This window comes from Heliangelus exortis, chromosome 7 (genome assembly GCF_036169615.1).
Source record: "Heliangelus exortis chromosome 7, bHelExo1.hap1, whole genome shotgun sequence".
NCBI lineage: Eukaryota > Metazoa > Chordata > Aves > Apodiformes > Trochilidae > Heliangelus > Heliangelus exortis.
The window spans coordinates 14312382-14328859 of NC_092428.1; the positions used below are offsets into that span (position 1 = coordinate 14312382).

The 16478-nt window shown below is 43.1% G+C and overlaps 1 protein-coding gene across 1 annotated transcript; it reads right to left on the reverse strand.

Moving 5' to 3' along the window:
* Positions 1 to 3392: 3392 nt before the first annotated feature.
* On the reverse strand, positions 3393 to 15500 carry CISD1 (CDGSH iron sulfur domain 1). The gene is made up of 3 exons (XM_071748936.1): positions 15357 to 15500; positions 9223 to 9428; positions 3393 to 5962 (listed from the first exon to the last, which is right to left on the reverse strand). The coding sequence occupies exons 1-3, from the start codon at positions 15385 to 15387 to the stop codon at positions 5873 to 5875; spliced, it is 327 nt and encodes a 108-aa protein (XP_071605037.1). The 5' UTR covers positions 15388 to 15500; the 3' UTR covers positions 3393 to 5872.
* Between the last annotated feature and the right edge of the window lie 978 nt (positions 15501 to 16478).

Sequence of the window (16478 nt, forward strand, 5' to 3'; positions counted from 1 at the left end):
TCAAGATCTTAATTCATGACCTGCAGCCAGAAGTGTGCCCAAAGTCTCCAGGTCTGTGGATGCTCCCAACATCCTTAGGGCAGTCAAATGCCACACAGATGGCAAAAAAGTCCTGGAGAAACTCACAAAACTGAACAAAAAGCATGGTGTTGGCTTAGGAGCTTCATGGTGATAAACTTAGGGTAATGCATGCAGGGGAAATAATCCAAACCAAAGCTCTTTGATGTTGATCCTGGAACTGTCTGTCACCACACAGGAAAGAGATCCTGAAGTGACTGTTGACAGTTGTCTGAGATCATCAGCCTGATCATGTCTGCAGCCAAAAAAAGACAACAAAATGTTGGGCAACACCAGGAAGAGTGCTGAAAGACAAAAGGCATCTTTTAGCTGCTATGTGTAGCCCCAGAGTGCCATGTATTGAGTCTGGCTTCTACGCCTGGTCTCTTATGGAGAATAGGAATACACCATTAATTAACTGGTGCAGAAGATGGAATTAAACTATGATTTTTGGAGAGTCAAATTGGGTGGAACATGTTTTAGTTGCCTCCGGCCCTGGAAAACAGCACTGAAATGTGTGTGCTTTCACAACCTTGGACAAGAAATTGTGCTTCTTTCTGACATAGGCACTAGAGCCAAGACTTCAGTACCATCTCCTGATCTGAGGGCTTACATGTAGATAGAGATTACTCCCTTTGCCTTTATAAACATTTCTAATATTTTCAAAGTACAGCTTTCTATCTCTACCAAGGGGTTGCTAAGGGTTTACAAATGCGAGATGTCATTTTCCCAGTCACATAATACTTTAGGATAACTCCAGTACTTGATTTAAAATTATTAATGTGCCAAGAGGTTTATTTATAATGTTGCTTTGTCTTTTCCAAAAGGCTACTTACGTTGCCTCCACCTACAGTAAAATTAAACACCTACTTATTGACTAAACCTACTGCCAAGTGGCATTACAAAAAGTACCTTCTATTAAACAGTATTCTACCCAGACTTTGTCTGCAAAGCAACAGAATTTCAACCCTTAAAAAGTAATTTAACCTGCACTGATGTCATAGCCACGAGTGAGACTAAAAGAGCAAGATCACACACTTAAAAAAAAACAACAAATTTAATAATTACTGAAGTGGAAGTCTGTTCAGGCTGTTGTTTTGGTACCCGAGCCTTGAGCAAGAGTCCCGACAGTGAGCAGACGGTGTGACTTGACCACATCTTATCCATGTATGGTGATATTTGCAAGCTGCAGAAAAGTACTTCTGAAAAGTTACGCAGTGACCTTATCATTCATTTTGCTGCCTCTCTGCTGCCAGCTGACTTGACTGAAGGAGCACAAACATTCTGGCTACTGAGCTGATCCTTGCAGCCTGCTGAATTTCGAATGCTTCACACATTAAAGCTGTAATTTCTGGAATGCTCTGGAAGCTCCTCTTTTTTGCAGGCTTCTACAGGAGAGTAGAAGGACCTGGTTTTGGACAAATGTGCCCCTGCATTCAAAAATACCAGAAGAAAAATACAGCTCACATGACAGAAAGGATGCAGAGAGAGTAGATTAAGGGCAGTGCAATGTCAAACCAGAGAAGAGGGAAGATACGGTATTCATCTAGGGAAAAAAAATAACAAGATAAATTATATCTGCTTATATGAGATGTATGCAACTTCTGTGTATCAAAGAATACAGAAGTTGCTTGAGAACCCAAATAAATTCTTCCTACTGTGATTTTATTCACTTCAGGGAACATTCTGCTAAATACTCTTCCTATTTATTATAACTGCACATCTAATTTAATTAAACAGCTCACAAAAGTGGGCGTGGAAGAACATTAGGCTGCTAGCAGGGGACCCACAGCATGAGTGTACACTGCTTTCTGTCCAGTACTTCAGGATTTCACAAACAGTTCAGGAAGAAAAAATGCAGGAACAGATGTCTGCTCCAGGCATGGAAACCTTTCAGCTCTAAGAGGAAATTTTTGGCTGATGGAACCACTTAGTCCCAGAAGTTAATGTACAGCCACTTTGTACAACTTATGCTTTGCTCAGTTAAGAGGTATGATGAAATGCAACACATAATTTTCTGTTAATTTATCCCCTTCTTCTAGTGTTAAATCATCTACCTCATGCTCTCCTTCCACCTGCTGCTTTATTTCTTCTTTTAACCCTTCCTTATTCTCTCCGCACATTTATTTATTGTGTTATTTAATTTTTATTCAGCTCCTCTGTTCTGTCTAATCCAGCCAGGGCTCAGGGTGGGTTTGTCAGCCTCAAAGCTTCAGGAGTTGAAACCAAAGCCAAACACAGTAAGAGAACTCCATGCTCAGGATGGGTTGAGAAGCCAGCTGACAAGGTTTCTTTGCAAACCAATGCTTATCTTCACGCCTACATCCTTATCCTTCCTGCTATTATAAAATGTTCTTCCGTTGCTGGAGTGAGCCACTGTGATACAGCAGTGATTCACATTTCCACGTCTTTAGCTGTATTGCACTGGGAGGAAAATCCTGCTCCAACTGCTGGGCAACTGCACAAAATAAATTTTACAGACCCAAACAGCACCCGAACAAGGCCCAAACTGCATCAAAGAGCTGAAAAATTTAGGGCATGCAGCTGGCTGCTGGAGAACTGCCAGCACAACTCCTAGATTCAATATACATGAACCTCTGTGGTTAATCCCAAATATGTTCATGCAGCACTTCTGGAAGCCTGGGCTCAGACAGACAACTACAGCACTGGGAAAAAAATACATGCAATGTATATAAAAAAAATTAAAACCAGCAATGCCCATAGCAAGGAGCTTCCATGGCCCAGCGTTTGTTTCCTCCTAGTGGGCCAGGCTGTGATTGCAACGCTGGCCTCCACCATTTGAAAGCACCCATTACATTACCAGTGCTTGAATTAAGTATGCAGAAAATACCTGTAATTTACAGCCATCTTCTCCTCAAGAACTCCGATTGTAGAAGCATTTGAATATCTGACTTTCAGTCTGTCTTGGTGAGTCACACTCAATTGCTGCAGAATCAGTAGTTTGATTTGTTCACCTTCCTAATGAACACTTAGATGTTGAAAAATAACTATATAGAACAGAAATACAGTTTTATTCTAGGGCAGGAATCCTTCACTGCTTTATTATGAAGGATCTGTACCACAGTTTCACACAGGAGTTTCAATGCAAGGTGAAAACTGCACATTTGAAGGAGAATTTCTTTATGGTTAATACTTAGCAAAGTTCTTACTGATTGGCTTAGTATTGTAGAGACTATTTGAGGAAAGCACTGAAGAAAAGATTCCAGAAGGCAGTGGAGCAAGAGAGCACTCAGACTTTCAGAAAAGGATAACCTGTTATGGTACTAAGGAAGAAAAAGTAAGTGTTCTAGGTGATGCTCAAGACTGCTGGCAAGTTTATTTACTCAAATTCAAGTATCTCTTTTTATTACCATATTTAACACCAGCTCACACATGAAGGTAACCAGAACTTTTAGGGACAGTATGGAAAATTGTACATGCATCAGACTAAAATTTAACCACTTTGTGACAACATTCAGAAATGTGACACTTCTCCATAACAAACACACAACTGTAAAACAGCAAAGACTCAGCTCCTGCATCTTTGCTTCTCAGGAACAAAAGCTTTTCAAGGAACCCACTCCCCTGACACCAAAACTCCAGGAAATGTTTTACTGGCAAACTGTAATTGAGTTAATTGCTGGCCCAGAGTTAAAACAGTTTTATGACTTAGGACATTTGTCTGAAACTTCAGGAACTTGATCTCTCACAACACTTAACAGTTTTCAGTAAATTTTTATTACTTCAAGAGCAGCCAGGCTTTGCTGCTAACAGGAAGTCTCAGAAGGAAACCCCAACCCAGACACAGGTTTACGATTACAGCAGCATTGGTGTATAGCACTACTCAGTGTAAGTCTCCCTTGAAGAAACAGAACACCCATGAGATAACACAGACATTACAATCTCAAGATTAAGATGAGCTCAAATGTGTATTTTGACAAAAATACAGAAATATCCAGTGTTATATTCTAATATTACAGAAATAACTTTGTTTTGGATAAAAGCAATGTATTTGATAATTTAAGGTCGAAGCAACTTTCCATATACATCAGTACTTGGCCAAGTAAAAAACATCAAGTAACTTTACAGTCAAGACAGGAAGAAAAAATAGAAATGAAATGTATTTGACTGCAACTTCCCACAAGTAGAGGTATTCTTACAGACAGTAGTTGTCCCTACTATAGCCCTCCACCTGCAAATCCTCTTTTTGCTGCCTCTGTGTCCCTTGCCTACTTTTCAAGTCTTCTGCCAAAATTCAGATCAGTCAGCTAAGACCTCAGCCTCGAGTCTCACTCAAGAATATGCAAAACATTTCTTCAATGTTAATCCAATTCTACCAATTAAACCCTTAAAAAAAATATTAAAACCTCTATTGCCCCAGTCACCTGGAAGAATCCTTAAGGGTCCAGGTTAAAATGAAAAGGCCTTACCTCTAGCTCTGAGGTAGTCTCTCTGTCCCAGAGAGCTCAATCTTACACAGGCTGCAATGACACTGATGGACCAGGTTTAACTGAAAACTGCCCTCTGCCACCCCACTCTTTGGGTTTTGGTTTGTAGTCATTTGCATGTTAATAATAAATCAAAGCTATTTAAGGAAACCAACATGATAGTCATTAATGCAATTGTGTCAGACTAGTGCCAAATGAAAGGAGGATAAGAGTTCTCCTTGTCTCATCCTTCCTTTCTCCCTTGCTCCCAGCTGTCACCAAAGCCTTTCCTCATCCATGTCAGTTCTTTTGGTAAAGTTAGCTGAACCATGTTAAGCTTGCCCAAGGAGGCAGGAGTTTTTTAAGACACATAGAGCCTAAGGCCACTTAGTAAGAAAGGTGTGCCTCCTCCCTCCAAAGTGGGAAGAGTTCTCTGGAACCAGCCAGAGCAATGATGAAGCAGTCAGTAATGATGGGTAGGGGGGTTAGTTTTTATTTTAGCTTCTGGAATAAATTTGCATTCCCTCCCTCACAGAAGGGTCCTGTGGTCTGGAGAAGTTAGTCTCAGTGCTAGAGACTGCAAGGGAAACAAAGGCTTTCTAGCAGCAAAGAGAACCCTGCCATCCCCTGCCCATCATTCCACTTGTCTATTAAGAAAGCTCTCACAGAGACCACCTTTCTACTCCTACTCTAATCCTAAACAGTTCTGCGGTTCTGGTGAGATGTTCTTGATACTTTGCAGTAGTAGGGTCAAGTTTCAACACTGCTGTAAAATCAAAGGTGAAGTTACTCTAATCCCATCTTGCTTACTGTTTTTTATGTTGTCTGTTTATTGTTAGCAATTTTAAATTTGTTCTTTCACAGAAGCCACACAGAACAGTAGTGTAACAGGCCAAACATGACACCTGCAGAATTATCAGAGGTTACACTGCATTTTGGTACCATTATTTCTTTCCTGATGCTGCTTTTTACCTAGAATTCTGTCCAAACCTGTGATTTTGGTCTTCAAAACCTCTCCAGGATTTTAGGACCTTTTTAACACATATGCTACTGAACAGCCTCAGAACAGTACACATGTATTTGAAAATAATTTAATATCTATTTTCTGATTAAATACATTCTGTGCGTCATTTTAGTTTCATACTCAATGACAGGGTACACACACTTCACAGGGCAAAAAATTTAAACCATGACTATTTAGTAATTTATGGGTTGTAGTGATTAAAACCAGACAAGCACAAGAGAAAATACACATGCTGAAGCCTGATGTATATACTACTCTGGAAAGTCTTCAGTGACATGACAAAAAAAATGTGGTTTTTTTTCCCCCAATTACAGGTGAGCAGAGGATTTGTCAGACATTCATTTTGTAGTTTCCACTGGACACTCTATGCCTCCTTCCTTTTGATGATCAGAGGCCCAACGTTGTCACCAGTTTCCTCATTGTGTTTTGTGTGAGAGCCATCACACAGCGGGAACTGAAAAGAGAAAGAATAAACACATCTAAAGTACATGCAGAGTCAGAATTAAGAACTTAGGTTGAGAGTTCATTAGAAAATCTTCTCATTAAATCCACTGTGACTGCAGATTGTAACTTCTGTGCTGGTGTCTCAGGTCCCACAAGGATATAATTTGAAGAAGTATTTGTCCCCTAAACACCTAGAACAGCCTGGCCAGAGCAAGACCTACAGGGACTCATTTATCCATCTGTCACTGCCCAGCTCCCAGACTCTGCTCCTGGGCAGCTCTTTTCACCTGAAAGAGCCAAAGGACATTGTGTGAAGCAACAAGAGTGAGGTTATATCCCATCAGTTCTCGAAGATGCATTTTCAGGTCTTCTCTGCAGAGCAAACCCTGGAAATGATTACAGAAATCACACACAGCTATTTTGCATGCAGTTACAATTTTGTTTGCTTAGAAGTAATGGGACCAAAGTTGGGCATCAGGCACCCTGTGCCTTTGCAGCAGTAATATTCCCCTGCAGCACAGTCATAATCAAAGTCTTCCACACTCCACTGATCCCAATCTTCATGCCTCAGTCACAGACCTTGAAAAAAATTAACACCCTATCACCCACACTTAGTTAGAATAAAAGATTTCTTGGTAGCACACAAAAACAATATAATGAGACATTATACTTTAAAAAAAAAAAATCCTACAGCTCTAAAAATAATCACATCCTGTAAGGTAGGGGGTGTGGGGGCAGAGAGGTGAGGTGGCAATTTTTTGTTTTTCAGTTAGAAAATATCAAACCCACGCAATAAATAGCAGGTGATGCTTTGAAATAAAAAACTGAATTCAGAGCAAATTCAGATAAGCTGATTCATGCAGGAACTTTATAATCACAGTCAGTTGTGACTCAGTCCGTAGGTACTGATGGATACTTGGGAAAAATCTGAGCAAAGAACATACGTTCATGGGGCATCAACCAGCTTCCAAACTCAGATGTTCCTGGGACAGTTCTTTTTCCAAGCATCACCACTGTCCACTGGTCTTCACAGAAGTGTTGACCCAGCTTCCACCAGACATTCACATCTCACATGCCCCAAGAAAACAAGCCCAAGGTCCAGCCACAGCAACATCACCACTTCAACTTTGAAACTGACAAAAATGGTGGAATTCATAAGCTTCAGATAGAGACATCTGTAACAACTACCAACTCTCTTACTGTTCTGAATTTGTCTTCTGGGGTCTGCTGGTCACTGAGCCAACCACTGGTTCTCAAAAGCTGGGACACTAGACTTGAGCTTCTCAGAATAAAAACAAAACACTACCACCACTTTTTCAGAGCACTCATCTGGTCACCTTGAAGACCAGATACTGAATAGATGGATCCTGGGCCTGACACAACATGTTCATCCAAGATTAAGATAAAGCAGGGCAGCAATAGCAGCCAAAGCTCAAACCCTGATGGAACTGTGCAGTGACCTGGACAGCTCAGATTATTTCCCTTGACAGTGAACAGGTTTAGATTCTCAACCATTATTTCTTCTGATGTTCTCCAGCAGTACTCCTTGACCTGCAGCCTGGGGATTAATACCTCTCTGGAAGACACAGAGGTTACAGGTCATTGCAAAAGAAAAAGTACTTTTTTTCCCCCCAACTCATATAGTTAAAAACCCAGAAAAGCAAGAAAACAAATGTTGTAACTTTAGCTTGGTTTTAAGAAAAAGCTCTTGACTCTGGACTGGTAAATGTGAACACCTGGGTTTTTCCACAAAACTTGACAAGCAGTGCTAAGAAGCACCTGGAGAGCACAACACTGAATAGGAAGGGGAGATTTAAAGAACTACCTACTGCCTGCTTTAACAGATAATTGCAACCCAGGACAGATTCATTTGAAGATCACACATGTTTTTTCCTTTAAATATGTATATTCCTGGAAGACTCTGGCCAGCACAAACAAACAAAGCCTTTGACCTCTACTATTTCAGAAAAAAAAACACAGCTGAAACTGATCCTGCTCACTAAGAGTTACTCCAAATCACCCTGGTTTTGTCCAACTGTTTTGCTATTTTCTGTAGAGCCTGCAAAAGCCAGCTGGAGTATACGCACACTGTCAGTGCACACATGAGAATCCTATAGCTCACAAAGCTGCTGGTTCTATCGACAGCCTCACGTCTCAGATGAAGCTACATCTGCAACCCAAGGTAAATCCTAATTCAAATATTAAAACAAAATGCAAATTCTTACACCTGCCTTCCTCCACCCTACACCAGTGGCTGGACAGTGACAGTTGCTCTCCACTACTCCTCACTACCCTCTCAGGGAGAAGGAGGGAATAAGGGAGAGAGGCTTCAAGGCTGAAAAAAACTTGAGTAGGTAGAAGCCAATCTGTCTGGTACAACGCTTACCACTGATTTTAGGATACTGAGGCAACCCAACTTCACACACAAGGACCAATGTCTAGGTCAGACTCTTCATTGCTCAAAAATAGTGGCTTAAAGCATGCCATCATTATTTCAGTGGCTTTACTTTAGGATTACCCACGTAATCTATTGTGAGACACCAATGCATTAAGTCCACCTGTCTAGATTCTTCAAAAGCTTTTAGCCACGGTAACTTTTAAGATTACTTCCATCACCACTGGAAATAATTAACTGCTGTACTCATCCACATGGTAAAAAGCAGCTATTTCCAGGACATGGCAGTAATACAATAAATTCAGGACAGAACAGCAGTACCACTTTAAAACCTGTGCAGAAGTCAGGTTCTTCTCAAAATGATTCAGCACTCATTCTGTCCACAAGATTTAATGATGGGCTCAGTAACTGCAAGTGAAAATATGACACCAGCTTTGGTGTACCAAGAGACTTCTCAACTGATTTCTGTTACTAACACTATGAACTAGTAGCAAGACAGTTTCTGACTGAGTAAGCTCCCAACTTCCTCCAATAAAAGGCACTGAAGCTCCCTTCATGAATGTGATGCCCGAGCTCTTCACCTGCCAACAGGCAAAATGGTGTCTGTCATCCGTGACTCCACACAGTGGCCCTCTTTTCAAGGGATCTGCTTCTTCAGAGCTACAGAAACACATTGTTCACTGTTTGCAGTCATCTGCAGGCTTTACTCTGAGTGATGGCATAAATCCACCTGGTTTTATAGATTAAAATGCTGCTACGTCTCACTGCAGAATAGTTTAGGTGAAAAGTTAACTTTCTCTAAATAAAGGAGACTGAAAATATCTTGGTGAAAGAGACATGCAGATGAATGAAATCAGATCATTTTTTTCTCTTACCTTCTTAGATCTCCAACAACGACAGTAGACAGCCTTGTCTCCCAGATCTTCCATATCAAATGCATGGACTACCTTGGGATTATCCTTCTGGATATGGGGATTCACCATTGCTTTGCAGCATTTGTCTTTACAGAGAAATTTTTTGTAAGCCAGGTACCCAACAGCAGCTGCTCCAGCAGCTAAGGAGACTGCAGCAATCCACTCAACTAGAATAAAAGACCAGAAAAAAAAAAGCATGCAGACTGTCAGGTTTTAACCACAACATTTTAATAAAACTACTCAGTAGTAAATGTCTTCATGTTTGTGGCAACACCTCTACTTTCAGACAGACCTTGTAATGCAGACCTTCAGAAGAATATTTTATTTTTGCACTCAGTTAATTTACTACTTTCTACTGATCAGAGTTCTCCTTCACCCCAATCCCCTCTGCACAAAAGTGTGAATTAACCTGGCAGGGTTTTGTGTGGGTTTTTTTTAAAATTTTTTATTTGGGAACCTGTCATACCAACATTGGTAGTATAGCATTTCCCAGCTCATCACATTGAACCAGCTATAGGTACACCCTGTAGCAGCACAAAAACCCAACCCCATTCTTTGTTTCAGTTGCAGGAAGGTTACTGAAGAGGAATGTTCAGCATCACCAACACAAGCAAAATCCCTCCAAGGTATGGATACCAAGTAGCTTTTAATATGATGCATCTTACAACTGAAAATGTTAACAGGTATTTGGCAATGAGGAAAATATTTAAACACTACCACTTCAGAAGAATAACAAAAGCAATCTTAGATTGAATCCCTATTGTGGTGTACAGGAATGAATATGAAACAATAAATATAGTATTTACAAAACACAGCAGGAGTTTATTGTAACTGGATTAGGTCCTCACTCTCTGAATGACAACTTCCATTAAAATAACCTCTTTTCACCTCTTATCCTCACTCCCTCCTCCCCTCTAGATATCTCTAAAATCTTTGCTGCCTCACTCTGTATAATTTCCTTTCCTGCAAGGAGTTTTCCTACTTTTTTGTGGCTCTATTGTTTCCTCTTTGCCTCATGAAAATATGCTGGACTTTGGCCCAAAGGTTCTGATTGCAGCAACAGTCCTGGCCATTTCTCTTCAGCTCTGAAGGCAGCTGATGCTTTTTTTGTTTTTATCCACTGCTCCTACTCACACATGTACTCCTAACATACAGCATTCAGATGGCTCTACAGACAAATACATCAATCAGAAATTCAAATTCTAGCACATTTACACAACTTAAGAAAACTATAACAGCTTCCACTTGGTCATTTCTATCTTGCCCTTCAACATTTGCACTGGATTTGAAAGACCCACAAAGCACCTTTGGGGCAAGGGGTGTTACCACATTAACTCCAAAGGACAAGAAGAAACAAAAAGCCTTTGTTAGCTCTTGCTTCTTTCCACAGCTGACTGGCTTTATTGCCACTGTGAGCTTAAACTAAAAGGACTGAGGTTTTCTGCCCTACTCCACAGCCTTTTCTAAAATCCATACCAAGGCCATTCCACAGTGAAAATATTGTGTCAGGTCATAGGCACCATGCTGATCCACCTGGGTCTAGATGTAGCAACACACTGCATTAGACAAATATTTGTACAATGTCTGCAGCCCTGTTAAGAAGAGGGAAGGCAGGGGCTACTTTAGAGTCTTACTAAAAGATTAAAAGATGCAAAAAATCCAGTCCATTTTCTCAGTAAATGAAGGAACAGAGACCAACACACATTGAGACCTCCCCTACAAATGGGTGACAAGCCCTCCTCGTAACAAAAGGGGGATATTAAGGTACAGAAAACTATCTTTAATATCAAAGAATTTAGGGCATGTTTCCCTGCTCCCAAACTCCTTAAAACAATAAAACCACCATAAAACATCCTGTGAATTCAGTGTTTCATATCCACCCACCAAGTTCTCACCTCTTTATCTCCCCATTACAAACTAGCCAGAGTAATCCATTAATTTTAATAGGTTAAGGAAGCAAGAGGATAAAACTAAAGAAGGGATTCTATAAAAATCTGCTTTAATTAAGCAAAACAGTACAAACTAACCAAAAGAACAGATACAGCTTAAATGAGAGGCAGCAGGTTCAGATCATAGCCTTTTTTACTGTTAGCTTTTTGTCACCTGGAACAGTATCAGGGTGGAAAATGGCATAATTTCATAATAACAGAAACACAAGTGTTTAGAAGTCTATTATTATTTTAATTTCCCTAACATGTCAAACAACCCCACCACCCCTCCTTCCCTGCCTATCCTTTCTGAAGAGCTTAGAGCCACCCATTGCAGCATTTCAGTCATGAGAGTCATCCCACCATGTTTCCCTGATGGTGACTAAGTCATAGCTGTTCTGCACAATGACTTCCAGCTCCTCCTGTTTGTTGCCCATGCTGCAAGCCCTGGTGTATCAGTTTCAACCCTAACATTGCCTCACCATCCCAAGGTTCATCTCTAGTGGGCCTGGTGTTATCCCCACCTCCCTTCAAACCTAGTTTAAATCACTCCTGATGAGTCCCACCAACTCCTGGCCAATAATCCTTTTCCACCTTATGTTCAGTGAGTGCCATGTAAACATTCTCATGATTAAAAAAAAACCCAAAAACTAAATTCAACCAATGGCATCAGCCTCTGAGCCATGCATTGATCAGGTGTGCTTTCCTGTTCCTTTCAGCATTCCCTGCCATGGAAGGAACTGAGGAAAACACCACCTGCATTCCTGATCCCTCAACCATTTGCCCCAGTGCTCTGAAGTCACTTTTTATCACCCCAGGATTTCTCTTGGCAATCTCATCACTGCTCAATGCATGACCATTAATGGGTAGTTATCAGAGGGCTGTACAAGGCTCAGGAGCCTCGTGGTTACATCTCTAACCCAGTCCCCAGGGGGGCAGCAGACTTCCCTGTGGAATGGTCTAGCCAGTTTATTGGGCCCACTGTTCCCCTCAGAAGAGAATCTCCTATGCTAATAATCCTCCTTTCATGTTTAATAGAAGCAGTCCTAATGCCTGGGGACAGTAATGCTATCAACTGTTGTTTTGTTTCACAAACAAGATTCTGAGAAGCCAGAATGCCCGTTAAATTTTTCAAACTAAATTTACCATAAATCTGCACCATGATGGAAAAAACTTCTGCAGAAGTTTTTTAATACCTTAAACTCTGTTTCAAGTGGCCTCTGGTGCCAATTCAAGAGTGCACTGCCAAACCCTTAACGTTATGGGCTTCTGTAAACAGAGTGACGTTGATCCGGAATGTCGAGGGTTTTTTATTTCTTTTTATACTAAAAACACTAAGAGAAACTCTTGAGTGATTATTAAACAAATCCTGGTCCTGGTATAATACCAAAACACAATGTTACAGGTTACTACAGGAGAAGACACTATATGCCTGAATAACACAGCAGAAAAACTGTTTCAACATAGGAAGCACTGAACAATGGAAAAGGTTTGGATAGAAATCCAGAAAAATTAACATATAAAGGAGAGAATAGAAAGTAAGAGAGATGGTAAGTAGGAAATCTAAGTCCAAAGAATGCAATCCCAGGAGAGCAGGCAGTGCACAGAAGTAAGCAAAACAAAACAAAACAAAACAACACAACAGAACATGAGAAGAGCAACAAACTAATGGTGGGAATTTTCTTTGATACTCTTTGGGCATTTCCTAATGCAGAAGAGTTTGGGATCGCAAAGTTTCTCTTCCATTCTCTCCCTGAACAGCTAGGAAGTGGCCCTGGGCCACTGTTCCAGGTCCAGGCTACAAAGGTACTTTTAGAGAGCTCAGATTTTTTCTGCAGGAAGAACATGCATTTACCATCTGCACTGACAAGCACATGAAGAAACTGCGATCGTCTTGGCTGTACCTGGAGTACATGATCCTGGTTTCAATACATATCACTTTACTTTCCAAGAAATGGCAACAGCACGGGGGATAGCTGCACCCCTACAAACTTAGTCCAAGATAGTCCCAGAGTCAACTTTTAAGCTGCCTCTGCTGCTTAAAAAAATTTTCATGTTATTTGAAAGTCAGCTACAGAGTGGTAACTCTAGAAATGAAAAATCCATATTTTTTTTTCTTCAAAACTTGAAATTTTAAACCATTGTTCTCTTCCTTTTATTGCCAATGAAGAGAGTGCTATTGTCCAAGAGTTATGACAGCCCAATTACCACCCACAACAAAAGGCCACCTTTCTGCAACATGTGGCTCTTACTGAGGGGTCATCCAGGATAAATGCCTGCACCAAAAACCCAGCAGTAAAGGCCAATGAGTCAAGCTGGTAAAGTCACGTCCATCACTTTGCAGCATCCACACTAAACAGGATTATGACTGACAGGCTTAATTTAACAGAAACTATACAGAAAGAGGTCACCAGAGGGAGGAGGATTCTTGGATCTGGCCAATAAGCAGTAAAAATCACTGTGATCAGATCTATGGTCAGTGTGGGGTTACACCTGCAAACAACTCCACTGCTCAGAACAAAAAAAGCATCAGCTGTCCTATTCACTGACATCAATAGGGTAACCTTTAGACACACATGCACACCAATATGCAATTGCAGAAGCAATTAACTCCAATTAATTGTGTCCAGTTTTCTCCAGGGAAATAGGCATTAGTATTTATGACTTTCAGAACTAATCCGTCTGAGCTACCTGCAAGCTGAAGACAAAGCTGTGACCTGCCAGTCCCCAGGCACTGGTCAAGGCTAATCATGACAGAAAACACATTAACTGTATGACACTTCCTCCGAAACAAAGTGCCTTCCAGACAGTTTCCCTGTTTTCCCGAGATAAGGATATTATCAGTTTGATTAGACGCACGCCTCCCCCACAGACTGAGTTTTCCTCTCGATCCCCAGCGTATAGAAACTGCTCTAACTCTTGAAAGCTTCTAAGTAGTGACAGCAAGCTGCCACTGGGAAGGCAACCTGGCTGCAAGCTACTATTAAGTCACCCTCAGGACACTGGTTTGATTATTTTAATAAGCACAACTTTGCCTCACTAGAACACAATGCTTTGGCCAACACCCTCTGTATCATCAGCATAGCCCAAAAAATTCTACCTGGAGGGAGCCCCCTGACCTCAGGGCACAAACCATGAGCAGTGTGACAACTGTAAACCACAGGCATGCAGAAGCAGCTCATTTCTGTGGAGGAAATTGGACAGTTCAACTACTTCAGCCCAGACTTAGATCAATCATTACACAGCACAACATCATCGTTGCACCCCACGTGCAGTATCAGGCTCTGAGAAGTTAAAAAAGCCGGCAATCTAAAAGATTTCCACGCAATCTACATACGGAGGCATCACATAAGCTACGGGGCCTGAACAAAGGCACAGCCCGACAGTGAAGCAGCAGGTGAGAGGCAGGAATTAAAACAACGGGGCTGGTACCGACAACGGGTCGGTACGGGCCGACCCCACCCCAGGCCGCCGGCTCCCAGGGGCGACGTGTACGAGGGAGAGAAGGAGGGAAAGAAGGAGGGAGAGAAGGAGGGAGAGAAGGAGGGAGAGAAGGAGGGAGAGAAGGAGGGAGAGAAGGAGGGAGAGAAGGAGGGAGAGAAGGAGGGAGAGAAGGAGGGAGAGAAGGAGGGAGAGAAGGAGGGAGAGAAGGAGGGAGAGAAGGAGGGAGAGAAGGAGGGAGAGAAGGAGGGAGAGAAGGAGGGAGAGAAGGAGGGAGAGAAGGAGGGAGAGAAGGAGGGAGAGAAGGAGGGAGAGAAGGAGGGAGAGAAGGAGGGAGAGAAGGAGGGAGAGAAGGAGGGAGAGAAGGAGGGAGAGAAGGAGGGAGAGAAGGAGGGAGAGAAGGAGGGAGAGAAGGAGGGCCGCAGAGCTCGGCGCTCTTACATGAGCCCGAGCCACAGGGTCCCTCACGACCGCCACCCCTCGCCCTTCCCGGCTGGTTACGGACGTTATTTACGTACGTGCCCAACCCACCGCCTCCGGACGCGGTCCGGGGACACTCGCATTTCCCCGGGGGGCGGCCACGCCGCCATTTTGTCCCCGGGGGTCTGGCGGGGCGGAGCCGCCTTCCTTCCGCTGCCCCCCGATTCCCGACCCCCGACCCTCCGGTATGCGGGGACACGCGGTCAAACACACCACCCCCACCCCTCGCCTCCTGCCCGCCCCTACCCCGCACGGCTCCGTTCTGCCCCAGCCCCATGGCTCCCGCTCGGACGTCGTAGAGGGCACGCGCACGCGCCACTGGGCGAGCGCCCTCCCACAAGATGGCGGCGGGGCCCGCCCCCTGACGGGAGCCCCGCTAAGGGAAAGGGCTCTCAGGGCGGGGCCAGCGGCGGGAGGCTGAAAAGAGTGTGGTCGGAGGGCGGGTAGGCATCACTGTGAATCTTGAGGGGCCACGGCCTTGGCGGGTGGCTTCTGGTAATAATGCTGCTGAGTGCAGTTACTAGCACTCGCAAACTGCTCAGAACCTACGGTGCTGTGAGTACACTCCTGTGTAGTAATGGAGAGGTGAGCTACAGAGTGGTATCTTCTGGGTAACACCTCACAAACTCCGATATTGATCTCGTTATTACTGCTCTTTACTTAAAGTCATTAGCAAAGGCCTGTACCTGGTTAAGGACTTGAACGCCTGGGACCTACGTGACAGCCTTTTCAACTAGCACACCTCCCCTGTTCCTTTTATACAGCATTGTGAATGTGACGTCTTTTACTGATTTATCAGCACTGTAATGGCAGCTCCAGCTGACTGGTTTCCTCTGCTGTTCCTAATAATTTCTCAGTCATCCAAAAAGTTTGCAGGGGAAAGGACAAGATCAAGGGAGATGGTTCTCCCACTTCATTCTGGTGATACCTCCTCTGCAGTGATGTGTCCAGTGCTGGAGGTCCCAACACAAGAAGCAGAGGGAGCTGTTGGAGTGAATCCAGAGGTCACAAAGATCCTCTGAGGGTTGAAGCAGCTCAACTATGGAGGCAGGCTGAGAGAGTTGGGGTTCTCAGCCTGGAGAGGGCTCCGGGGGGACCCTGGAGCACCTTACAGTACCTGAAGGGGCTACAGGAAAGCTGGTGAGGGATTTTGACAAGGCCATGGAGTGCTAGGATGAGGAGTAATGGCTTTAAATGGGAACAGGGGATATCGAGGTTAGATGTTAGGAGGAAATGATTTTCTGTTGAGGGTGGTGAGACTCTGGAACAAGTTGCCCAGAGAAGCTGTGGCATGAAAGGCAGGCTGGATGGGGCTTAGAGCAGCCCGGTCTAGGAGGAGGTGTCCCTGCCCATGCAGGACGGTTGGGA